The sequence below is a fragment of the Phoenix dactylifera genome, chromosome 1 (assembly GCF_051530095.1).
Source record: "Phoenix dactylifera cultivar Ajwa chromosome 1, Ajwa_hap1_PhDact_Kaust_v1.1, whole genome shotgun sequence".
NCBI lineage: Eukaryota > Viridiplantae > Streptophyta > Magnoliopsida > Arecales > Arecaceae > Phoenix > Phoenix dactylifera.
In genome coordinates, this window is record NC_143190.1 from 55,782,201 (window position 1) to 55,808,039 (window position 25,839).

Below are 25,839 nucleotides of genomic sequence, written 5' to 3' on the forward strand. Positions count from 1 at the left end.
AATAATTTGGTGGACTGAATATATTTTTTATTTTTTAAAAAATAATGGATGTGACTTAGATTCAAATTCAACCTATTCCATATAAATCAAGTCTTTCAATCACGATCGCGTGTGATTGGTGCAATGACCGTGATTGAATGGGGGCCACCATGCCATGGTATACGGATAGTATGTCTCATCAATCACAACTGTGATTGACAAGATCATGTGAGAATCTATATGGACATGTGTTTAGTCTCATATCATTTATGCGTAACACATTTCAATTACTTTTTTTGGTAAGATTTTAAATTATTATAAATAGTATTTGATTGGACTCGACCCATAACCCATGTGGACTAGGAGGTACTACAATAGTAGCCCATTAGGGACTGATCATGGGTTAACCATGGTGTATTTGTAATTAGATATAATTGAATTTGGACCCACACCAAGGCTTAAACAAAAATTTTATGCGACAACCCATGCGGACGTATGTTTAGTCACGCATTGGCTATACATTAGGTAGATCTTAAATATTTAAACAGAGCCAAGAAACCCAAATAACATCTTCTAGTTAGTCTTTTTTGGTAAAATCTTGAATTATTATAAATGATATCAAAGCAGATCCAGCTTTCGGCCTATGTAGGCTTGGGAATATTGTTGCATAGGCTAATTTGAGATGACGACAAGTTGATCATGATATATTTGTCATTAGATTTAACTAGCTGATCACAGTATGAACCCAAATATCCAACTTCTTTGCATCCAGCAGTGTCAGTGTGAGCTGTAAGAATACCTTGAGCATCGCCAATTATCTTAAATTTTGTAGGCTAAATGATGCATAAGAGTACAGCTGGGCATCGAACTGCAAACATCCTTTCGTCCGTAGGCTGTATATAAAGCAAAAGACACCAACATTCGAACTATTAATACACAAGCCACGACTTTCCTGTAATATCCGGAAAACTCAAACATGTCTCTGTGTTTTGGTTTGAAAACAAATATACAAGCAGAAAATAACGGGGAAACACGGATGAGTACATAACATCTTGGCCCATTTGAATCACATTCTCCTGGTCAGCTGCAAGACCAAGCAATGGTACCAGAAAGTATCTCACTTTTTCAATACACTGCAACAAAAAAGAAATAACAGTAAACAAATCCAATAAGGACAGGATAAAATCTTGAAACCAAAAAGTGCTGAAGAGATTTTCTGGTACCGTAATAGTAGCAAGAGTGTCTGCAGAGCACTTTCGCTAAAATAATCGGAACAGTTTTTTTGGTAATAATCATCATGCTGAGTTCAACTCAACTAAATCCAAAAGAAACCGTACCAAGTTTATGAAATCAATTTTAATACAGATCTCAAGAAAGACGGGACATTGTACTTTCTCTTTTACCATCTCAGTAACTATCCAAGTGGAACATCTTCAAAGACTTCATTCGAGTAACCTACACAAATGTGTCCTACAGAGAATTCCTGTATTAACTGGAAGATTGGAATACCACCCCTCTAATTCTCCAGCCAACAAAGGAATCACCATCTCTCGTTGGACTAGATCATGAAAATTAATGACCTAACATATATGTGCATCGACTTGTATATTGAGAAATGTTATTGCTAAGCAATGGAAATAAATTCTTACATTTTCTTGATTCTTTAATCAAAGGAAAAAAATAATTTCTTTGAAACATGATCTTGATTGGAAGGACATTCCCTAAAATAAATAATAAATTAATAATAATAATAATAATAATAATAAACCACATTGCAATCTATATTACTTGAAGATTATACATAAATAGCACAGGTGATGTCCTGAAAAAAATAGAGTAGTTGGGCTGGCTCTAACCCCAAGGAGGATTGTCAGACCCATAAGATGGCTTGATGGACAAATCACCAACACTAGTATGATTGTGCATTGACGTACAAGCAATACTAGCATGCTTCAATAAAAAAAGGGTTGAAACCCCCTTATCCAAACTCTGTCCATATTGAATTAGATATGAATTCATCCGCATATATTCTACTTTGAGGCATTCATCCGTAACATGAAAATCTGAAATTTAGTCAACTAACTATAATATTTCATGCACTATTTGAAATAACAAGGCATGAGAATTATCCAAAAATAGATTCACCCACTCCCCTCCCACCTAACCATGACCAAAATATAAAACAACTGAAAATTCCAAAATGCACCCGCAACTATTGTATATTTGGTGAAGGGCTGTTACACATGATACAGCCCACGAATAGAACAGTGGATGCATTGGTACCATCCTAGGGTCCATAGACGGCTAATTTATCACAGATATAAAATCAACACATGCATCTAATAATAAACGTAATTTGAGAATATTAGAAGGACAATGGTTGGATCTGAATAGAGGCGGGAACATCAGAAAAACCTAGGGCTTCTAAAATATGTGTTGAGAAGGCTCACGTAAGAGGATGTCTATACATACGTCAAGACAATGTTGTCCATGCATAAAATAAATCCCAAGGGATGATGCATAGGAAATGTGGAATATAAATCAATGGATCTGTATAAACATGATTATTTATTATATATAGTGAAACGCTTGCATATGATTTTAATAATGAAATATCAATGATCACCAGCAGAAGATCAATAGGACATGCTTTAGTGGCTTTTTAACTTTTAATAATAATAGAAGCACGTGGCTTCTCTTATCTTTCATAAGACTCCAAAATATATCGATGAGAAAAAAAATCAAACTATGCGATTATTATAGGGCCTATGAATGTTTTAATGTTAGATGGTTATTATACTTTAGAGTTTTATACATAGCCTGTCTGTATATAACAGTACTGGTATTGCTAGATAATTTTCAACTTTACTCCAGCAACTTAATACTAAGTATAATTACAAAAAATCAGAAATTTTTACGAAGTACAAGGAAAATAATGTGGCAGATATATGCTTCAACTAATGGTTCCACTGCACATACAAACTCATAGGTTCTTTATATAAGTTATATACTTCGTCAAATGAGTTACTCCACCAACATGAATGTGATCTGCAATCAGTCTCCTGAGTAATAGTTTATTATTATTTGTAGAAGCATGTAAGTATAATATGTGCATGCAATGCGAACAAGTGCATATATATTCATGTCATCATTTCTATGCAGGAGATCCAACACCTGGTACCAGCCCTGTATGCAGACGCCATAAGAGGTGCCAAGCAAAACATGTCATATGAAAATTTCCATAATGCCAACAATGAAAACGTCAAAATAAAGAGAAGAATAGAAAGTTATAATGATTAAAAAATTAATCATTGTCTCAAGCATCAACACTCAACATGGTTTCCACCAAAATAAAAAAAAAAATCCAATGTGGTAAGACAAACATTTCTTTTGGGATTATAAAGAAGGAAAATGCAATACACCTATTTTCAGGATAAGTAAAATTACTGAAAATCAAGTGCAAAAGATACTTACTTGTATAGATAAGCAGCAATTCCCAGAATAATACAAAGCAGGATGATATCAATGCAAAAATTGCGACTGGATCTCAGCTGAAACAAATTCAAAAGCAAACTCGCTAAAGCTAAACCAGAAGTACTTTGAATCTAATTAGTTTGCATGTTAACAAGGCGTATATGCCATTTAGAAGAGTAAAGGGTACCTGGTTAACAGTCTCCTTCAGTCTCACATTAGTATTTTTAAGGTCTGCAGTAGCCTTATCCACCTGTAAGACATATACTCATCAATGCATAACTAAGCTAAGTTTTGCTCCTAAAAGTATATGACTTTAATAAAGGCAGAATATCCAACCTTGGTGTCAATCTCATCAATCAAAGGGACTTGCCTGTCCACTTCCTGCACAAATAAAGTAAAGACTAAAGAGTTAAGTCCTAAATCTCTCATAATATCTAGCATGTATAACAAGCACCAGCCAACCTCATTCATATCATGGGCCATGTTTTTCAGTGTATCCAAACCTTCAGATATAACATCCAAACCTTGATCCTGCAACCATATTAACAACCCCGTTAGCAAGGAGATTTAGTAGTAAAATGTTATTCTGCAAACCATATGCTTATTAGACAAAGATGTGCTCCTAGAATCATCATTCTGCAAAACATAACCAATCCAAACCCGACCAGTGACAGGCTTAAATGTTTATATAGAATGTTGAGTTGCCAATGAGAGTTAGATTAGAGAATGAATGGTGATGCTTGTGTCCCAAGGATCAACGAGCGAGACAATGTCAATCATAATTTGATCACCAAGCATGTAGCTTGTAAAAAGGTAAACAACTCAGAGAAAAATTACCAGAGCCAGCCAAAAAGGTAACATAAACAAAAAACTAAGATGAGAGCGAAAAGGTCACACAAGATGACTACGAGATGTCAAGAATGATCAAGCCCACATGAAAAAAGGAAACAGACCGAATTTGAGAATTCTAACATGGCAGAGCTATGAAAAGTTAAATCTAGAAAAGGAAACGAAATCTATCCAACGAAAAAAAAGGGACCATTGTTAATATGTTTTGAGTCAATGAACGAAATTAAACACCCCACAATGCAAGAAAAAGATGGCTGAAGCTTGGGCAGAATTGCATGACATGGAAGACTGGGCATGTTGTAAGTGTGCCAAATGTATTGGGAAACAAGATTTCAATGATGTGAAATTTCGTTGCATGCATACACAGAGTCAACCCAAAGAAGTTGAAGGGTAGACCAAGGACAACATCCACATATCAGGATGGGGAAAATGTGAGAGTTCAACTAAATTCTAAGAAAGACAAGGACAGGTATGATGAAAGAGAACATATAAAAAGGCAATCATGCAATCTGCAGTGCATTAGGAAATCCATCCAAATTTGAGCTAAAATTGTTTTTCTGAAGAGACCTTGTTAAACAGTACTATAGTAGATAAACTTTTACAAAGCATATTGAATGTTTGATTTAACATGTTGTAGTTGTAAAACCAGAAGTCACAAATAAAATAAGGTATAATTACAAAAATACTTGCCTGTTTCATTTTGCGCATCTCATACTCTTGCCTGAATTGGCTGGATTCTTCAGTTTGCTGAAAGTACTCACTGTCAAATCTTCCATCTACATAGATTTAAAATAAAAAAAAGGAAAAGAAGGAAAAGAAGAAAAGGTTAGGAATGGTCATTTGCTCTCATATTGAACTCAATTTCCTGAATTAGAACACATATGAGCAGACGCTGATGTGAGAGCAGGGAAAGGCGCAGCAAACTTTAGAATGTGGCATAAACTAATAACATATGTGATGTAAAATAATGAACATTAGCTTATTTGGTTTGCAGAATACAAGAACTAAATGACAAACAAACTTGTAAAATGAAATATTAGGGTCGAAATAACTTATTATAATAGATCCTGGCACCAATGAAATAAATATTGACTTGAAAAAAGCGGGGGTGGCAGGGTGGAGCAGGGGCTGGATTTTGCAAGTACTGCAAAGCATGTAGGAGCAAAATTCTAAAGTGCATGTAACACAGATGCTAGAAAATTCTAGTTAGTTAGGTATGAGAGCATTTGAAAGCCACAAGTATTATCAAGAATGAAAGATTAAAATAGTGAAATCTTACAGCTAAGGTAATCCATTTTGTTATCTAAAAAACAGCTAGCACAACGACCCTAGCTATAGAATTCCTTACTGCCCACTACATATTCATGAAAGTATATCTAACGACTCTGGCCATCTACCACAGCTTTATTTCCATGATAAACCACATTATTTATTTAATGCAAATATTTGAGACAATGTTTTTGTTCGACCACAAGCCTTAGTCATGATACTTGTTCAGTTTTTTGCCCTAGAAAACTTCATACAAAACAAGGGTTCTCGTTTGTATTTCTGGTTCCCTATAGATATTCCATTTGCTACATCATTACCTAACAGCGAATCAGGCAAATTCATGTTGAAAAAATGGTCATATTAACTCCTAATTAACACAAACCAACTTTAAATAAAAAAATTAGTTAACTGGCCTTCATCAGTATGTGGCTACATGCTACACATGTACTATAGCACAAGAGTCCTTCAACATGTAGCATATCACAAATATCACTGGTCAAAAAATCAGCTCCAGTATCATGTCTCGTCCCATCTCTAGACCCATTTTATGTAGTGGTACATCCAAAGTACTCAAACAAATGGTTTTATCACTGTTTTCAAATGAATTTGTTATAGTTGTCAGAAGTAGCTGAATAATTCAGTGATATTACTGAAAATGAGATTGCCATCAGTTGTGTGCACATGCAAATATAAGTTTAGAAGGGAAACTCAGGAATCCATCCGATCATTTTGGAAATTATATGTATATAGCCATCTAGAGGACCAAATAGGGTCAGCTAACAAGACATCTGGAAACCTTGGCAAACTTACAAAAGAAACACTCCGAGAAGACAAATAGATGTGAACAAGGTTCTAGATATAAAAAAAAATAAAAATTCACATAGTGTCATTTGATTACATTATCTCTATCATCATTACTTTTAACTAAAAATTTGCAAATAATGTCAAAATAAGTAGGCTTTAGTAAGCCATAAACTGATAACCTGAAGTTGAGTCAAATTTAATTTCTTGGCGAGAAGCCGAAGCAGTCCAGCCTCCAGTTTGTTTGTTGCCAGTTGTGCTCCCATCTGGAATCGACTGGATCCTCTCTGGTAGTGCGAGAACCAAATCATTCCGTGTTGCAAGTTCTTCTTTTGAAAGACCTTTGACCTGTAATAGACTTGCATCAAATCAATATACCACAAAACGAATCTTGTGAGATGCATCAGCTGTTTTACTACATATAATTTCATACAGAATTAATGATCAGGAGAAACCTAAGAGGCAAAACACAACTTACTAAAAAGTCAAAAGCAAATTACTTTACATAAATATGTAACGGTCATTGAACTTGGAAACTCCGAGACAGTTCAATGTCTGATTCTATAGTTTCCTAATATTGAGATTCACTATCAATATGTAAGCATAATAGAGTCAATTTTCTAGTTAAATATACAAATTAGTAACTAGGCATCAATCATGCATGCAATGGGGAGGATAAGACTTCTAAGATCCAAAAACCAACCGAGACAATATGTGTGGTAAATAACTTAAGTATTAATAGTTTGACACAGATGAGACAAAATGCTAATACTATGGCGGAACTAAGAACGAAATAGAGATTCTTTATGGTCTCAATTTTGAGTTCAGTTTTCAAACTGACAACTAATCAGAGAGAGTAGTTACCCAATTTCAAACATGCATAAAACAAAGAGATAGTAAGAAATTAAGCTTCATCGAGAGTGTCAGGCTTCATATACAAATCAACATATGATAATCTATAAAAAAAAAATTCTATCACACCTAGGACAACAAATATCATCATCATTATTGCTTGCAACTTTTACCTGGGCATCCATACATAAAAGTTAATCCTGTAATCAATTCATAAAATTTCATAAAGGGAGTCAATGGTGCGACAAGTTTACAACACTCCATAAGGCAACATCCATGTCCAGGACACCAAAAGCTCTTCCCAGATCAATCTTGTAGCAATCAAGATCACAACTGCCATATTGAAGGCCAGCTAGAAGATTCTTGAAAAGAGCACCTTCAACAAGATTTAACTAAAAGAGCAATAACCCAACAAGGTTCGAACTTCCAATACCAATCAAGGTCGAAACACCAATTTCAAACAGTTCCAACTTGCATTCAATACCACTATTGAGTGATTTGGTAGTTGATACAACATGATTAGATAGAACTCCCAAAACACACAGCTATATTGTAATTCCTTATAATGATCTCTTTCAGAAAACCCCTGGAATCATCAAGTATTTGATACGTTTTCTCAATTCTCATTCTGAACCCTAACCCCCTCCTACTACCCTATACAAATCAAAAACCTGCCCCATTTCAATTAGTAAGTAGGCCTTCAATTTTTGAAAGCGTCCTGCAAGTTCATCACTTCAGTTATTTCCATCCATCCAGAAGAACAGGTACATACAGATAATAAATTACCATATTCATGAAAATGGGATAGGAAGTAAGCAAAATTTATTTCCAAATTTACGCGAATACCAAATGAAACGATTCACAGATCCTTCAAAGTAGCTGCATTGATTCTCTCTCTCTGTGTGTTTTTTTTTTTTTGAACGAAAATTGCATTGTTTCTCAACATACCAAAATCTACAATTCAAAAAGCAGAAACTAAAAAAAGAACCGTAATTTTCAGGAAATATTTAATTAAAAAGAACAGAATGACAAAGGAGCCGACCTTCTTGAGCGCCAACCTCTGCAATTTGGGCACCTCCTCCATCAACCGGGCCTTGGTGCGCCGGATCTCGGCATTCATCGCCACCGCCGCCGCCCTGTTTTTCTCCCCGGCCGCCATCTCCGCTTTCTACACAACAGATCCACCAATCAGGGACAAGAAAAGATGCGCCCCTAAGGAAACATCAGGGAAAAGAAACCCTGGAAGGGAGAAAGAGAAGGAGGACCTGGAGAGCGGCGTCGATGTCGGACTCGATGGCGGCGAAGAGGCGGGCGAAGGCATCATCGCCGGAGATGTTCTCTGCGCGCTGCTTCTCGACGTCGTATCTGTCGTATTTCTTGCAGATCGCGTCGACGCGCGTCAATATATCGATCACGCTCATCTTTCCCTCCTTTCCCTTCCCTCCTCCACCGTCTTAGGGTTTGGGATTCGGAATTTCGGATCTCGCCTCGACCTCGAATGATTCGTTTCCTCTCGGGATTAATTCGCGAGGAAGAAGAGGAGACAGAGGGAAAGGAAGGAAAAGGGGACAGCGAGTTTCCACAGCCTTTTTTAGCGTCTCCTTAATTTCTCCAACCGGGGCAAAAAGATTAAACGATTGTGGTTGCGTCTTTGTGATATAGAGCCCAAACATGTCACCAAATGCTCCAAGGCCATGTGGAATGTCTTTAATGGATGGATTAAGGGAACGATGTGGGGTTATCCCGTGGGAAACAACCAATTACTACTCCAAGCGTGGCAAACGTCGACGGAGTTTTCCTTTTGCCACCCTAATATAGTTAGAATAGACGGAAGAGCCGTTGAGCCGGAGAAGGGCGGGGCAACCCGAGGGGTTGGCGTTGTGAAACCGGAGTAGAGCTGGCCTTTTTGAATCGAGCCAAATAAGGTTGGGTACCATCAGATAGTTTAGGGTTTTAATCTGGAGCGTTATTTTATTCATTATTATTATTAATAAATAAATAAATGTTTTGGGTGGTGATTATGTGCACATTGAAAAATTGTCTGAATCCATTGATACCTGGCTCGCATCGCCACAATCATCCAACTCTCTCGTGTCACGGTCACAAATAAAGTTTTGGTACGCAAATAACTAGCTTTGTGCAATATCACTGAATAATTAAATTGGTCCTCAAGTCTCAGCCCTCAGGTCTAACATTTGGACTTTTGGAAGAAACCCATCATTTGGTGGGTGAGAATCGGCCCGTGTTTCCTTCATGTCAGATCAGAGTTTTTAAAAAACAAATCCAGGCTTCTGGACTAATTTTCGCATGTCAAGTTGGGCCAAACGAAAGGAGAAACATATGCATTCATGGATATTAATTTCGAGTACAAATTAGTCTACTTTAAGCTGGACTTGTATTGGATCTCAGTCCATCAGACTCACTTGCACCCCTAGCTAGAGATATCCAGTTTGATTGCCCTTATGGAACCGTGCCACAAGCCAAATGGGCCTTACTCATCTCGTCCACCTAAATGGGCCAAGGTTCTACTGATGAGGCCTATACTACAGGCATGTTGATCATGGGCCCTTTTTATTTTTGGCAAGAGGGGAGGCTAACATTTAAGAAAACTTATTAGAAAGGAACAGTTATGCAGGTCCAAAGGAAGGGAATTATGGTCCTGGAAGACGGCATCGACGCCACATCTTGGCTAACAAATCAGCTGGCCGATCCCCCTCTCGAAAAATACGGGATGCCTTAATAGAAAGTGCAAGCATCGGATCGGATCTTCTACGGTGCACAGTTGTATGGCCTTGGATAGCCACCACATCATCTATCTCGAAGATGGATAGCTGTCATTTATCTCAAGAATTTGAACACATCATGATTGGTGCTAAACACAATATTTTACGAGATTGAGGACAACTGTTTGTTCGTCTTCGAGATAGATGACATGGTGGCTATCTAAGACCGTAAGACCTCTTGCGATGCAAAATATGTAATGTAGAAGATGCCGACTTAGACCCTATTTGGAGGAGCTTTTGGAGGGCTAAAAAGCACTTTCTAACCCTCTAAAAGTACTTTTGAATGAAAAAGAGTGTTTGGTAAAAATTTCGGGAAGCTAAAAACAGCTTTTTAGGAGAAGCTCCATTTTGGAGCTTTCCTAAAACGCTGTTTTCAGTTTTGTCGGAAAACTATTTTTTACCAAAATACTCCTATTTAAAAGTTCATTTTTCCTCCTAAAATTCTCCATCCCACCACCTCTTCCTCTCTCACCATCTCCTCTCTCTCTCTCTCTCTCTCTCTCTCTCTCTCTCTCCCCCTCCCTCCCTCTCTCTATCTCCTTCTCCTTCTCAACGCCGAAGTCCAGCGAGGAGAGGCGCCAACGGAGGATACCGGTGGTAGAACCCAGTATGAGCGAGGACGGCGGCGAACATCGGGCCATCGGAGTGCCCAGTTCTGGCGACATCCGGGTTTGAGGGCAAGGAGGAAACATGGAAGAGGAACGAGGAGAGGCACCAACAGAGGATACCGAAGGTAGAACCCAGCATGAGCGAGGACAGCGGCGAACATCAGGCCACCAGAGTGCCCAGTCTGGCAACATCCCGGTCCGAGGGCAAGGAGGAAATAGGGAGGAGGAACGAGGAGAGGCGCCAACGGAGGATACCGAAGGTAGAACCCAGCATAAGCGAGGATGGCGGCAAACATCAGGCCATTGGAGTGCCCAGATCTGGCGACATCCCGGTCCAAGGGCAAGGAGGAAACAGGGAGGAGGGGGTTCTCAGGACGAGTAAGCTCCGAGGAAGAAAGGGAGAAATGGGCCGGATCCCGCACAACCGACGCAAAGTCGCACGCCCGGCCGCGGGCATCGGCCACAGGCGCGGCCGAGGGGGCGCCGCCGGCTGCTGCCCGGTCCTCCCGATCCCAATCTCCCCTTGCGGAAGAAAAAAGAGGGAAGGAGGGATTAAATAAATAAATAAATTAATAAAATAAAGAGAAGAAGAGGAGAAGAGAGAAAAAAGAAAAAAAGAAAAGAAAATATTAATAATAATAATTATTATTATATAATTAAATATATAGAAAATTAAGATAATAGATGTATTTAAATGAAATGAAATAACAATAAATAAATAAATTAAAATGGGAAATGATGAATGAGTGGTAAATAATCTGTCCTCTATGATGATAAATAAGATAATAAATAAATGCATAAATAAATATGTATATAAATGAATGAATGAATAAATAAATAAGACAATAAATAATTATATTTCGATGACATAAAATAATAAAATAAATAAGTAAATAAATAAAAATAAATATTAGTAATTATTTAACTAATTTTATCACCTAGCTAAAAATTTGTTAGAGAGATAAAGGGTCATCAGAAGGATGAAAAATGATTTTACACTAATAATTATAATATTTTATACATTTATTATTATATTATACTATAATATAATATAATATTATATTATATCATAATACATTGATATGTTATTGTTGCTGGAAATTGGACCCGGGGGCGACCGTCGGCTGAGAGGGGAGGGGCTCCGCTGCTGGAACGGTAGGTGGCGGCGCGTCAGCTGGTGGCGTCCTCCTGGGGAGTCCTGCAAGAAGCCGGTGGCCGGGATCTCCGGCGCCGGCCCTCCGATGCTTAAGTCAGAGGGGGGGCTAGTATATGAGTGGAGTAAAAGAGGAGAATGTTTGTTCTTGTGTCTGTCCCCTTTCTTTTTTTTCCCAGGTTCCCTTTTATAGAAGGACATTATGTTACCTGAGAGGTGACAGGGCAAATTGTCTTTTTCGTGATAATTGGGCATGATCATGCTCATTAATGGCGTTGTGGAGAATAAGACCGGATCAGACCGGAGTCAGCGAATTGTCATGGTTGATTGGACCTATTGGAGTGGTTGAACCGCCGGTCGTGGCAGGCCTGGGGTTCGTAGATAACAAGTGCATTAATTGCTGAGTGAACCGGTGATCAGGGAGAGCCATACGCTTTGATAGTCTGGTGATCCGGAGATCATCTTGAGCCGTGTTCATTAATGGTTGAGTGCATTGGAGGCCCGCAGGGGTCACACGCATTAATGATAGGGCGTGCCGAAGGCCGGCGGAGGTCACGTGCCTTAATGGCTTGATGACGGTAGCAGAGTACGGTGGAGTTGGGTATCCAGTTGTCAGATTCTCTCTAAGGGATTAGGCTGGGGTCGAATATTTGGACAAGGCACTTTTAGGGCTCGGCACCTGGTCGGGTGCCGAGCTGAGCCAGTTGCCCAGTGGGGTGCCTCCAATTCGAGCGTTGTGAGGTCGGCGCGTTCTAGTCGGCGCCTTCCTGGTCGGGCGCCTTCCTGGTCGGCGCTTCTTTCTGGTCGGGCACTCCTTTCTGGTTGGCGCTCCTTTCTGGTCGAGCGCCTTCCTGGTCGGCGCCTTTCTGGTCGGCGCTCCTTTCTGGTCGAGCGCCTCCGGGCTGGCGGGACTTGGGTTTTCCCCCAACAGTTATATTAAATAATTTATATTATATTAAATTATTATCCTATAGTATACAATATTATAGTACTATATTATAATAATATTATATTACATTACATTAATATTATATATTTATATATTAATACATATTATATTTTATTATGCTCTGTTGTATGATACTAGTAATGTCCTTTATGGTCATTTTGTCATACAAAAGTACTTTCTCAGTTTGTTTACCAAACACATGTTAAAGTGGCATAGCACTTTAGAAATATAGTTACCAAACAGCAAATAGTTTTTTTATAAAAGCTCTACGTTAGACAGCTCTACTTCCAACAACTCTACTTTCAAAAATTCTATTGCCAACAGCTTCCCCAAATAGGATCTTAGCATCCTTAGTCTTCCAAATGTCACATGGAAAAGAGTTAGAATCATCAAAGTTTATTTTAATGGCATCAAGGAGGGGGCCAGCGAAGACGCATTATAGGAAGAAAGTTGTGCAATAAGGAGACCCTACTTGTCAAAGGCCACAATGCTTTACTTTTAAGGAGATTTTCTAAGATCTTGCATCACTTTTTCGAACACTTGTACTTCACTCCCTAATTTGAGAAGACGACAATTTGCCCGAGTGACTGTAACTTATGCCAACACAAGTCATTCTTCTCTTGAATTGCAACAAAGTCTTCATGTGTGAATGACTACCATGAGGGGGGAAGGAAACAAAAAGCTACATGTGCATGGATTCATTGCAAATGATGCATAAGCAGGCATGCCTATAACCATATATTTATAAATCCATCCATGCTTTGGTTATTTTGATACGTTTAACCATGCATGTATTTCTTTTACCACCAAATTTGCTTCTCAAATTATGATCTTTCTGTTAAACCAAAGCATATACACTAAATAAGAAGAATATACTGGCAAATTATTTACTTAAAAATAGAATAATAAAATAAAGAAATAAAAGAAGATGGCATGTGGATCGAAGCACGCTGACGCGCTGTTCCAAAAAAGTTTATGCCCCCCACATATGGATCCGCTGGCACAAATTTCTAGAGATATGACGATCCAATTCAGAACCACATCTACTCTGTTAGTGCACCTCCAGAAAAGAAAAAAGAGCATGTTCATGCTTGCAGATAGCTCAAAAGAAACTTAGAAAAATAATTGAAATTATGTGAAGAAGAAAATAAGAACAAGAGGGAGAAGAGAAATTTTTTATTCTATTTGAAATGATCCATAGAGCTATTTATATAGGCTTAGGCGTATCAAAAGAAGCAGACTCTCCTCTCACGGATTGATGACGTATCTTCTTGTGCTCCTTTGATCCTGCGACTTGTTACATCTTGGCCGCCTATGCTTCTTTTCTTCTTCGGAGGGTCTTTCCATGCTTACTCTTGCGCGTGGATGCATGACACTTGTCTTGGCCTACTTTCTTTGGGGATCTTTTCATGTTTGCTTCCTTGCTTGTGCGCGGATGCTTGCCATTTAGCCGTTGATCAAGTCAAATGTTTAGTTGGCTACGGTTTGCTTGGTTTGGCATGCGGTTTTTAAATTTTAAAATATTTAATTTAATACAACACTTTCTATATGTTTGAAACGGGCACCTTAGAATTTTAGATTGTGCCGGACTTGCTTGGCACCCTTGGCTATTCAAAAAGACAAGGTCTAGAAATTGTTGAACATATACAAAGTTGCATGAGAATATATAAATATGATGCTTTGATGTTTTGCATACGAATAACCATGCATTAACAAATCATCCATGGGTCTTTTTTTATGTGATTGGCCGTACATGCTTTTTTAACACCAAAATTACTTCTTAAATGATGGCATTTCTAGTTGGTTGAAATGGGTGCACGTCAGACTTGCTAGGCACCCTTCTAGCCATTTGAAAAGACGAGGTCTAGAGATTCTTGAAGCCCAACTATTGATAAAATGAGATACTATATCCAACATGAATTAAAGAAAAGCTGAAGTTCTAAGTTTGGAGGACTTCAAAAAATTCAGCCACCATTATTTTTTTTCAAGACAAGATGATAAACAAATAAGATTTCTTGAAAGGAAAAACAGATAAGAAGCATCGATCTCCTCCCAAAAATTTTACGAACTAGTAAAACTAAGGACGAAAGATGCCATTTTGAAACTTTAATGGAAGAATTCAAACCTTAGCAACAGCTAATCTAATATTTCATTACTATAATGATTAATTATACAGCAAGGATAACATTGTATGTGAAACTTCCATCTCATGAGGGAATCTCGAACCTAATGATTGAAGTTAATTGTAAGATGATTGATCCATTGACTTGGCACAGGATACGGATAGATACGATCGAGCAAAATGATTGTTAAACTTGAAAAGACAGAATATAAAGTGATAGATATAATAGAAGATGCCTTTTTTTGTTTTTTTTCTGTTTTTTATTTTTTGAGGTTAAGATAATAGAAGAAGTCATTGCTATTGACTTTAACATAACAAATGGACTAAGGGGTTTGTCAAGCTACCATTTCAATTGGCTCATGTTCTTGTTAAGGATTCAAACAACCTGTGGCTTGAATATAAAATGCATCATTTGAGTGGCTTAGATCAGCTGACCAATTCTTGATGCCTTCATATATACGAGGAGCCAAGACCCGGTCTAATTTTTATGACGAGGACGACAGAGACAGGCAATTTAAGCTAAGATTTTGCATCCACTGATTAAGTCTTACTTCACGACAAGCAAATTAAATGCCTACAATGAAGGCTGATTGGCCCCACTTGATACTGAAGTTTATAGGAGGGATTTTGCTTTCTTTCTGCCTAGGAGTTTTGTTTGAGGCCTCTCCTGAATATTTCACAGGAAACAGCCTTTTTAGGTCTTCCAATGTGAGAGGAATATTCACCAACTTATACTGCCTTGGAGACATGCAAATTCAAAAAAAAAAAAAAAAATGCTATGATGAGTTTATAATGTTTAATTTGTAGGTAGAGATACATGTGGAAACAGATAGTAGGGCAGCCTTTTCGTCCCCTTAATTTGAAGAAGCCAATTATTTTAGAATCTCTGAATCTAAGTTGCTGCTTCTTCTTCATTGGGTGGCTTTATAGATATCTTGATTAAAGACATCAAGTGGCATCGGCTATTGATATATCCCAACCCAAGTTTATATTTAGCTTTCAAAAATTTTGTTGTCCCTAAATAGAGATCAAAGTAGATCGAATAGTATTCGTCCGGATTTATTTTCGTATCTGATCTATCCGAATATAGATAAAAATTTAAGCATTTGACTAATATCTATATTCGTATTCACATCGGCTAAAGAAAAATGGACGTAGATATGAATTGACAACTATTCGATCCTATTTTTAACCCTATTTAATTTCATATAGTACTTATAAACTTTACAAAAATAAATGACCATATTAACATACTATTAACTTTATTTATCATCTGTTTAATAATATTTTTAATTTTATAATTATAAAGATTAATTATTTGATTTGTATTTATATTTATATCTATGGTTTTGGTACCCGATTTGAATTCATATATGTTTAGTCGGTATCCAATTTCAACCCTACCCCTAATAAATAAATAAAGGCAATCTATGACGAGTAAGCCCGAGGATATACTAATTTATGGCCTGTTTTTATAAGTAAGCTGCAATGATAGGAATGAGTAAGCTGCAATGAAGTTAATAATGGTAGAATCTCTTGAATGATAGGAAGGTTCCTAGCAGTAAAGGACAAAGGGTTTCAAAATTCAAACCGTACATGAGTATACTAGGAATTTATTACAAGCAAGGGATGAATTTCTAAAGCTGTGCCCCCTCCTTTAATTGTCTTCCTTCAATCGTTTGCTTTCCATGTCATTAATGGGATGGTGCTGCCCCATGACTCGCTCTTTCTCATGTCAAGCCTTACAGCTGAAAATTGGAGTCCTACAAATTCTAAACAATTCATTGCATGCTGCATGCTTGACCTAGAAAAAAAGTAGGGCTCCAAATGTCAAGGTAACGTGCGCATTTGACTACATCACTTGTTCAAAGGAAAGCAGCTTCCTTAAAGAAAGTAACATCATCTTTGGCCGCATCATCACTAGCCACTAACCTTGTGACTTTGGGGAAATAAACCATGGAGAAACTGAGGATTTTGATCAAGGTTTCAACAAGGATGCATGGATATCCTACATACCTCATATGTTCATGCCTACCAGGACATGGATCTATATTTTTTGATAAATTGAATGATTTAAATAAATCAAGCATAAATTTATTAGAAAATAAAATATCAAAAAGCCGAGTGGAAAAATTGCCGAAAGAACCTATAATGTAGATCTTGTATGGTTTACCACATAAGATGTCATTCAATCAGCTGCATTGTTAACTTTTCTGTAAATATGGAAAAACTCAATTCATAGCAATGAGCGCATCATTCACCAACAATCTTATGAGAGTGGATGAAGTCTTCTGCCAATAAGAAATGGATCAGAAAACTATCGAATAACTATCATGCATAGAGTCTCCTTCTATATAAATCTATGAAGCTCTTAATGCGTATATAGCATAATTACATTATAATTGTAGTATCAAAAGTTCTAACACTACCTACGGCTAATAATGCACCACTATCGCCTCGTATAATAGAGCCTGCTCTGCTAAAGACACATTTTCCTATCACACTCTTATTAAAATTGACCTTGAGGGATAAGAGGGTGGTGCCTCCCAAAAGAAGTGAGATAACCGTGAGGACCCAAATATTGCGTAGGGAGAGCCACAGATTTCCTTATAGAACTTGTTAGATGTGAGTGTCAAGTAGCATGAAAGCATATATCTTTCAAGATTGGCTTCTTTTTTTTTCTTTTTTCTTTTTCTTTTTGTTTTGTTGTTGGGGGCGGCGGCGGCGGCGGGGGGGGGGGGGGGGGGGGGGGGGGGGGGGGGGGGGGGTGGTGGGGTTCTATAGGGGCTGTTTATGAGCCAAAGCAAAGTTTGCTCGAGATTATTTACCAGATGCGTGGATGAATAAGACATGGCACTAAAAATACTAAAGTTGCATGTATTTGCAGGTCAAAAGTTGTGGATAACCATAAAAGGGACAGAACGTGGCAATATCCATACCTTCTACTTTAAAGACCCAGTTTTTCTTATTAAATGACGTCTAGCTTTAATATATTGTCACAATCACATTAATTTTATAAATTGCATCTTTAAAATCCAAGTGATTGAGTATTTCTTAAACCTTACAATGTTCGACCATTTTTGATAGAAAAGGCTACGTAATTGCATCTTTTTATCCCTTAGACGTTCGCTGCTTGTTGCTTGTACGTACATGTGCAACGTACAAGAGGAGGAAAAATTTGATGGAAGGTTGTAATTCCACCAAAGTGTAGTAAAACCAAATTTGAGGAAGGAAGGGTTGTTTTCCTCCTTTTCTTCTTCTTCTTCTTCTTTTTCTTTTTTTTTTTTTAATGGATTAGTCATACAATGCGTGTACGAACACACCCAATAAAATTAAAAAATACAAGCTCGTAGAGTGCTCGAGGCAACTCCCCTCCTCTGGCCATAGGGTACTCCCTTTAGACATATAAGCAGCCATCCAGAAAGAAAGGGTTGTTAGGTAGGAGAAGATATTCCTTCTTCAACAGAGAAGTAGGACTTGCAATGGACAAGCAAAGCGACATGTCTGCTACTTTGGTTGTATGGTAGAGTTGAGCTTAAAATATAAGCGAAAAAAGATAATACAACTCTATATCAGATTCGTATACATATGTACAAGCTCTTCGCTTTTTTTTTTTTTCTTTTTTCTTTTTTTTGTTGGGGCCGGGTGGGAGAGTGAGCATGAACAACTGTATAATCTGCTTAAAATTGGTAAATACTTTATATCCCTATTCAATTAAGAAGCAACATTTCCAAGTTGAATCACATAATGATCCTATCTACAATATTTCAATGTTTCTAAAAACTGTAGTCATGCACACATGTTGCCTTCTCCTTTATTTTGTATATCACTCAGGTTGGAGCACTATGTGCCCAATTAAAATTTAAAGTTATAGGCATCCACTCCAAAAGACAGCCGACCGTCGCTTTGTGAACTCACCACTCGTCTGCATGTCTAGAGAAAAGATTCGCGAGCATGGACTATTAATGGACCAAACAACTAGAGATAAAAAGATCAATCCAGCCACCATCATCTCTCCTGTCTTGAGTCATTGTGAGTGAAAGGAAAAAATTAAGGGTCCCATTCCTTGACTAACCTCTCACTAATCCCTCACCAACTGGCCTGCATGTTTTTATATCCTTGTTTGCACAATTACACTTGCATGAGTCTGCGTAATTTGTTGTATTACAAGTTAAAAGGAGACCGCTTATCGAACTTGAAACGTGTCGAGTACCATGGTTGAAATGCTAAAATGTGTTTATTTCCTAGTCCAATGAAATGAAATGATGATACCAGAGTGTGACTACCTATAGGGGAGTTTGCATTAGGGTTTTATTTCATTAATCAGCACAAGACATGCTTAGCTAAAACACGCGGACCTATTAATTTGTCTTATTCATCTAGTTCGAACGGTGTGGTTAAATTAAGAGTCCAGCATGCAGATAATTTTCGAGCCATGCCTAGCTGATGCTAGATCTAATTAAAGATTATGTAGGTGCCAGTCAAAACCAGTCGGCGAACACGAATCTTTTCTCATGACACTTCAGGTTCTCTATGGATGAATCATCTAGTGTTCCATGGGATCAATCACCTAACATGATGTCCCTGCTCTAGGAGAAAAGGTCAAAAACATTGGGAATGGGAAGCTTGTCAAGATTGCAATGTCTTATGTAACTTAAAAGTAGTGCATTTGTTTTAAATAAGAGGATGATGTGGCATTGCTTTGCAAAAATTAAGAAGCATTATCTCTTGCAAAATGTATAAATGCAGGATTATATTAGAATAAGAGATGTTCGTGTTTTGGTGTTTGTAGCTCATAAAATAACATGTATCTATGGATTTTAAAGTCAGGGCATCATTAAATAAAAAAACATTGTTAAAATTAATGAGATTGATACCAACCGGAAGCACTTGGAAGTGAACATATATAGGTGCAAGAGCAAGATTCCATAACAGCATAGGCTACACAAGTAGGGCTTTTCAGCAAAGCTAAATCTTTGCAACCAAATACCCAAGGTTGGCTGAGTTTAGAATTTGGATGCATAAATCAACCAAGTTAACCACTCTCGTCGTATTCTTTTTATCTTGGAAATCACCCTTATTGTATCTTAAATTGAAAAAAATAACTCATATGCTAAAAGCTACATCGATCTGTTGTCTAAATTTCTAATGGAGTGTTCTTGGATCTCATTTCCTTATTCATGAATGTATGTTTTGAACATCTTCTGCAAGTGTGGCGTATGTATGGGATCATTATTTTGTTTTAAAAGGAAGAAGTCTAATTAACATGACAACAGGCTGTATGTAACAACTTAAGACCTTGCCCAAAATGGTTAGCCGAAAGATATTATTTGATTTCTTGATCCTACATAAATACCTAAGATCTACCCAGCGAATAATCGATATGAGACTAAACACACGTCCGCACAGATCCTTATATACTCTTTCTGTTCAAGCTCTGACGGCTTTGTCAGGCTAAAGGTTTAAATCCATTCAAATCTTATGTCTACTTCATTTTCAGTTGGCATAATATGATTAAGTGCATGCATGCAACACAATTCACTGTAAGCATTGAAAGGAATATTATTGTGCTAAATGAAGTCATTGTTCGGTGCTGGCAAAATGATATAAACTATGAAGGTGCCACATCACTACAGTATTATTGTTGAAAATCCAAGCAGCAGCTGTGACTAAGAAATCTCAATTATTATATCTGATAAATGAGCAGTGACTAAGATGGCAACATTAATGAATAAGATGGCCAATATTATTAAAAAACTTTATTAAAATATCACCTTGCGAGATAGACTTTAGAAGAATTGAACTCCATGGAAATATGAGAAGTTTGATAGGCATGGCTGAAGGTTCTGCGAAACTGATGCTCTGACATATTCAAACCTCCACGTTGTCCTTTCATGAAAGAAAGCGAAGACCACCAAGAGGTAAAATAAATAACTAAATAAGAAGTACTTATGGGCCCATTATATTATTGGTATTTAAATAAGATGAAAACCCAAGTGGCAAAATATAAAGAAGAATGGGAGAGGAAATCTCGGAAGTTTTGGGAAGCCTCCGATGGCTGCGTTTCTTTTGTTTTCTGAGCTCTGAACCGACCGTTTTACATCAATAGGATGGATTTGGTTTAGTCAGTGAAAAAATTGAAAACCCACTGTTGTTCTCTAAAATCAAAATCAAATCTGAACAATTTCAGAAATCAAAAATCATAAGCATCACCAAAAGAAAACCCATAAAACCCAAATCAAAATTGATAAATTGAAAGCCGTTTAATTTTTTTTTTAATTTATTTCAATTTTTTTCATACAAATAACATATCATTCATAATTTTTATAACATAATTCATATCAACTCATCTAATAAATATATCCAAAATAATGTGTACCCTAGATTTGTTATTGAGTGAATATGAGATGATCCAAATTATTTCATGAAGTTTCTAATTTGACTTTATATCGAATACAAAGTGTACAAAGTGTATCGAAAGTATTAACCATCGGGTATTTGGATCTAGTTGTGCTTGATTTCAAAATCAGTTTTGGATCAAGTTCGGATCAGAAAATTCACCGATCGAATGAAATTACAACATTAGATTTAAAAATAAATAAAATATTCAAATATCCGTTCCCGTTCCTCTGAGCGGCAGCCAGAAGGTAAAAACAATCTCGCTGACCAGGGCCTCACTCATGTACATTTCATTGCCTGGGTCCAAAAGACAAGGTCTCAAAATGATGAAACATGAAACATTCTAGAAGTTAAAGACCGTAATTAACTATAGATAATTGAAATGGGAACACCATTAACAGAAGTTAGATGTCAAGCTCTAATGACTTCATCTAAAATCCAATCCTTCCCTCTTCATTTACACCAATGTTTCCAGTATACCAGCCCAACCCAACATTCAAATTACAAAGAAAACAAAGTAAAGCATCCGAGTCAAGAACTGCTACTATTCTATAGCTACTTTGTGATCTTTCTAACTGGCTTCTCTATTCCATGGCTTTGCTGCGAATCTGTGACACTTTGGTAAAACCCTCGTTGCTCGATCTCAATAGCAGCTCACATGGTGGCTAGGTCCGAGTAGTAGTACGGAGACACCTCTTCCGTCCTCCACTGGGATCCAAAGCCACCGAAGAAGTCACCAGTCGGTCCGAAACCAAGCTCCGAGAGGAAGGCATCGTAACCACCAACGCCATCGGTAGACCAATTAACGCAGCCATTGCTGCTGCTGTTGTCCACTGTGATGGACGACGACGAGGCTGCCGAGATGTCTTCCGACGGGGACACGCTCACGCTGCGACCAAAATCGGGCTGCTCCATCAGGCCCGTCGTCGAGAACTGTGCGATCTCCGAGTACAGCTTCTGGGTGAAGTCGACGTTGGTGTCGAGGCGTTGCTCGCCGCTGCTGTAGGCCTGGGTTTTGATGGCGGGGAGGAGAGGAGGTTGGGGTGGTGGCGCCGGCGACGGGCTGTGATGAATGTGGGCGGTGGAGGTGGAGGAGGAGGGGGAGGAGGAGGTGATGGTGGTGGGAAGACCAATTTGTCCCGCCATCACCTTCTTCTTGAGCTTGGTGTTCCAATAATTCTTGACATCATTGTCAGTTCTTCCTGGCAGTTTGGAAGCAATAACAGACCACCTGTTTCAAAAGAAAAAGATGAGCGAATTTGCTTTGAATTAAAAGGCTTGAATTATGTATATGTGGAGAGTCTGCAGTACCTGCTTCCAATTTGGTTGTAGAGAGCGAAGATGGCGATGTCTTCTTGCTCCGTGAAGCCACCGTGCTTGATGTCTGGCCGGAGGTAATTAAGCCATCGGAGGCGGCAGCTCTTGCCGCAGCGTTTGAGTCCTGAAACAAGGAGACAGATGAAGTGAGTTCTGAGTTCAGGTGGCACGTTTAGCGCACACATATACGGAGGAAGGAACAATTGCCAATGAATATTTGTAAGAACCAAGCAAAAGGGTTAAAAAAAAAGAAGCAAAACTGAAAAAGAAATCTAATTTTTCTTCTTAATATTGATCCTGAAATGCGGACTATGGACAAGAAGAATTTGGTGAACAACACCCATAATTCCAAACATTATGGATTTACGATATATGATAGGAAGGCAAACATATATGCAACGGAAAGATGAACACTTCATGCATGCGACCATGGGCTGGAAACAAAAAGCGTATCAGCTCAAAAGGAGGAAACTGGGAGACGAGAGGGCTTAAAAACATGGGAAAAGACCTGCTTTCTGGGGCAAAGCAATCCAGTTCCCACCAGTCCCATGCTTCTCAACATAGTTTCTAAGGACTGCATCTTCCTCTGGAGACCATGGCCCTCTCTTCACGTTAGCCTTGTCGCAGCACGGTGCTCTCCCCATCTTAGACCTCTCAAAGCCAGAAAACACCAAAAAGCACCGCAACCAGGAGAAATAGAACACGAAAGAAAGGAAGAGACACGGAAGCTGCGAAGTATGGAGAGGACAGATGGTGCTTGGCGCGGATCGCCGGCTGGTCCTTTTAAAGACCTGAGAAGAAACGCTTGACCGCGTACGGCCTATTGCCATTTCCCTTGTTTTATATTTAAAGAACCGGGGTGGGCTTTTTTTTCTCTGACCTCGTGCCCCTCCCTCCTGCATCTGCTACTTTTCTTGCTCGCCAAGCGATGGACGGGGTCGAGAATTCCGGACCGCTGGATGGACACCAGTTTGGACCATCCTTTGTCGGCCGCCATCCACGTGGAAGCACTCCTATGCTTTCCTCGAGATTCGTGAGATTGTGGTTGAAGCTTTCCCGGGAGAAGTTTGCGATTAGGAAATTATAAGTACTGGTTTTGATATGTCGAGTTGCAGATTAAGTGTTCGATAGAAATCCATAGAACTGCCGAGGGCCAATTAATTAACATGAGGGCGGCGCGAGGTGGAGCCTCTAACCGGTGCGATGAACTCCTTGTGCAGTAGACAGGAAGAAAGTTCTCCATGGCCTAGAAATTTAATCTTGGTGGTTAAAGGGTCAAAAGTTTGGAGTTAATCTCTCTGAGGTGAAACTTCATGGAAAAGGTCACTTTTTGAACGCGTCTATGAATCAAACCAAGTAAAATGTCACGAGATCCAGATTTTCGCACATATTTTATTGGTTGTATTTGCTTAAAATATGCTGTTTTATCTGATGATGAGGATGAAGCAAGTGTGAACCAAAGAATGTAGAAACGACACGGGAGGCGATGCAGAAAGCTGGAATAAGAACTCGGAGACTTGATATCATGACAAACAGCTTTGCAACCGTAATATTTCTTCCTTGGAGGTTGGTGAATGTGATGTGGGTGGCGAAGTTTCCTTCTAGCCTGGTTCTCGAAGATCATGACGCAGGAAAGTGGTCGATAGACATGGCTTAGTGCAGTGTTTTTCTCATGCTACTTGGAAGACCAGATGAGAAATAGATGACCACTAAAGGCAATGTTAACGTTGCGTCCAAGGGTGAGAAAAGAAAATAATAAGAAATGACATGTTGAGATTTAAGAAGATTGTATTGTTACAAAAGAACTAATTATAGCCTTGAAGATAAAAGCCAAACAAATTTTATTTATGCACAGGTTAATTAAGATACCACTTATTAGGTTTAGTCGGCATAATTCCTAGCATTGACAGATTGGTTACCTTAAAACTAAATCTTGACTCTACTAAGGCCAGAAACAGAGATTTTGCCGAGGTTGTCCTTAACCTTCATTAGGAGATCTTGCTGTTAAAAGTAAACACACTTAGGAGCATTGCAATTTTAAGCTGATGCTACTTGATGGCAAGTTCAATCTAACATATTGATGCCCACTTTTCCTCGTGTCACAAAATTGGGCAGATACAATTTAAGGTTAAGAAACTTTCTTGTTAGGTATCGAGTTGTTGTAGAAAGCTAAATTTAATATTAGCATCCTTTCATGATCCTAGATTTTTAATGGTGAACATTAGAAATTTTAAAAATGAGAAGAGTTCTCTCCATTGGATTGAGATGGATGACTATTCTAAAGGCTGTGATACAAAAAAAAAAAAAACATGGATTGAAATTTTAAGGCAGCAAGTACCAATAAAATAAGCATTATACATGGCAATATATCTATCTATCTATCTATCTATCTATCTATATATATATATATATATATATATATATATATATATATATATATATATATATATATATATATATATATATATATATATATATATATATATATATTTATAAGGGTACTGCAAAGAAGTTTGACTTCCAATTTTTATCATTTTGAGAAAAGACTTCTTATTTTTATTAATCACAATGCGATGGTATATTACAATCAAATAGGCGTATAAAATCTTTTTGAGTCTGGTTGATTTATATTTAATTCAATCTTTAAGTCCGGCAGCACACTTGCATCCAGATCATGAAAAAGAAAAAAAGACAGTCGCTGTCTTGGATTTGTCGTGGTTGCCTTCATTGACTTGGGCATCGTTCGGCATCCAAAGGTGGCTGTGGTCCAACCATGAGAAGCATCCATCCTCACCAACCTCCCAAGCCTTAACTTATTGTTATTGTATCTATAAAATCAAATGCACCCAAAGTTTTTTCTCCGGATACTTTGATATGGGCCCCTTACATGCTATATGAGACCTGTATGCAGGCAAAAAAATTTAGTTCTTAACCATCAGCCTGGGCCCATAGCTTGACTGCTAATCAAATGACGACTCTGAAAGCCTTTTGATCTTGATCATATCCATCATTTGGGTTGCTAGGGTTTATTTGATCGAAAGAATATATATGTCAGCACGGTGCCAACTAAGTCCTATTAGCAAAGTCAGTCAAGGTTGGCCACGCCTCGCCTCCACCGGTGAATGTTTATTATCTCCATAAATTGTGTGCAGATTAGCAACGCTTCCTCTTTTCTCCAAAGAAGGAAAACTATGCACGCTAAGAAGGTCAAATAATCATTAAGATACCAAAATTTTCTTCCTTGGGTCTTTATGTATCCACCACAATAATTAAATGAAGATGAA

General features: G+C 38.0%; 2 protein-coding genes across 3 annotated transcripts; both read right to left on the bottom strand.

Moving 5' to 3' along the window:
• Positions 1-842: 842 nt before the first annotated feature.
• LOC103714328 (syntaxin-71-like) lies at positions 843-9,151 on the bottom strand. 2 transcript variants are annotated; one of them, XM_008801532.5, is made up of 9 exons: positions 8,490-9,151; positions 8,267-8,392; positions 6,555-6,720; positions 4,993-5,078; positions 3,916-3,984; positions 3,790-3,834; positions 3,641-3,703; positions 3,454-3,530; positions 843-1,112 (listed from the first exon to the last, which is right to left on the bottom strand). In XM_008801532.5, the coding sequence occupies exons 1-9, from the start codon at positions 8,643-8,645 to the stop codon at positions 1,097-1,099; spliced, it is 804 nt and encodes a 267-aa protein (XP_008799754.1). In that variant the 5' UTR covers positions 8,646-9,151; the 3' UTR covers positions 843-1,096. The 2 variants fall into 2 exon arrangements, with proteins under 2 accessions (XP_008799754.1, XP_088563317.1); XM_088707191.1 differs by lacking the exon at positions 843-1,112 and having other exon boundaries at positions 3,450-3,530; positions 8,490-8,787.
• Positions 9,152-21,584: 12,433 nt separating this feature from the next.
• Positions 21,585-23,371, bottom strand: LOC103714329 (uncharacterized). The gene is made up of 3 exons (XM_008801533.6): positions 23,064-23,371; positions 22,550-22,679; positions 21,585-22,469 (listed from the first exon to the last, which is right to left on the bottom strand). The coding sequence occupies exons 1-3, from the start codon at positions 23,197-23,199 to the stop codon at positions 21,893-21,895; spliced, it is 843 nt and encodes a 280-aa protein (XP_008799755.3). The 5' UTR covers positions 23,200-23,371; the 3' UTR covers positions 21,585-21,892.
• Positions 23,372-25,839: the final 2,468 nt, after the last annotated feature.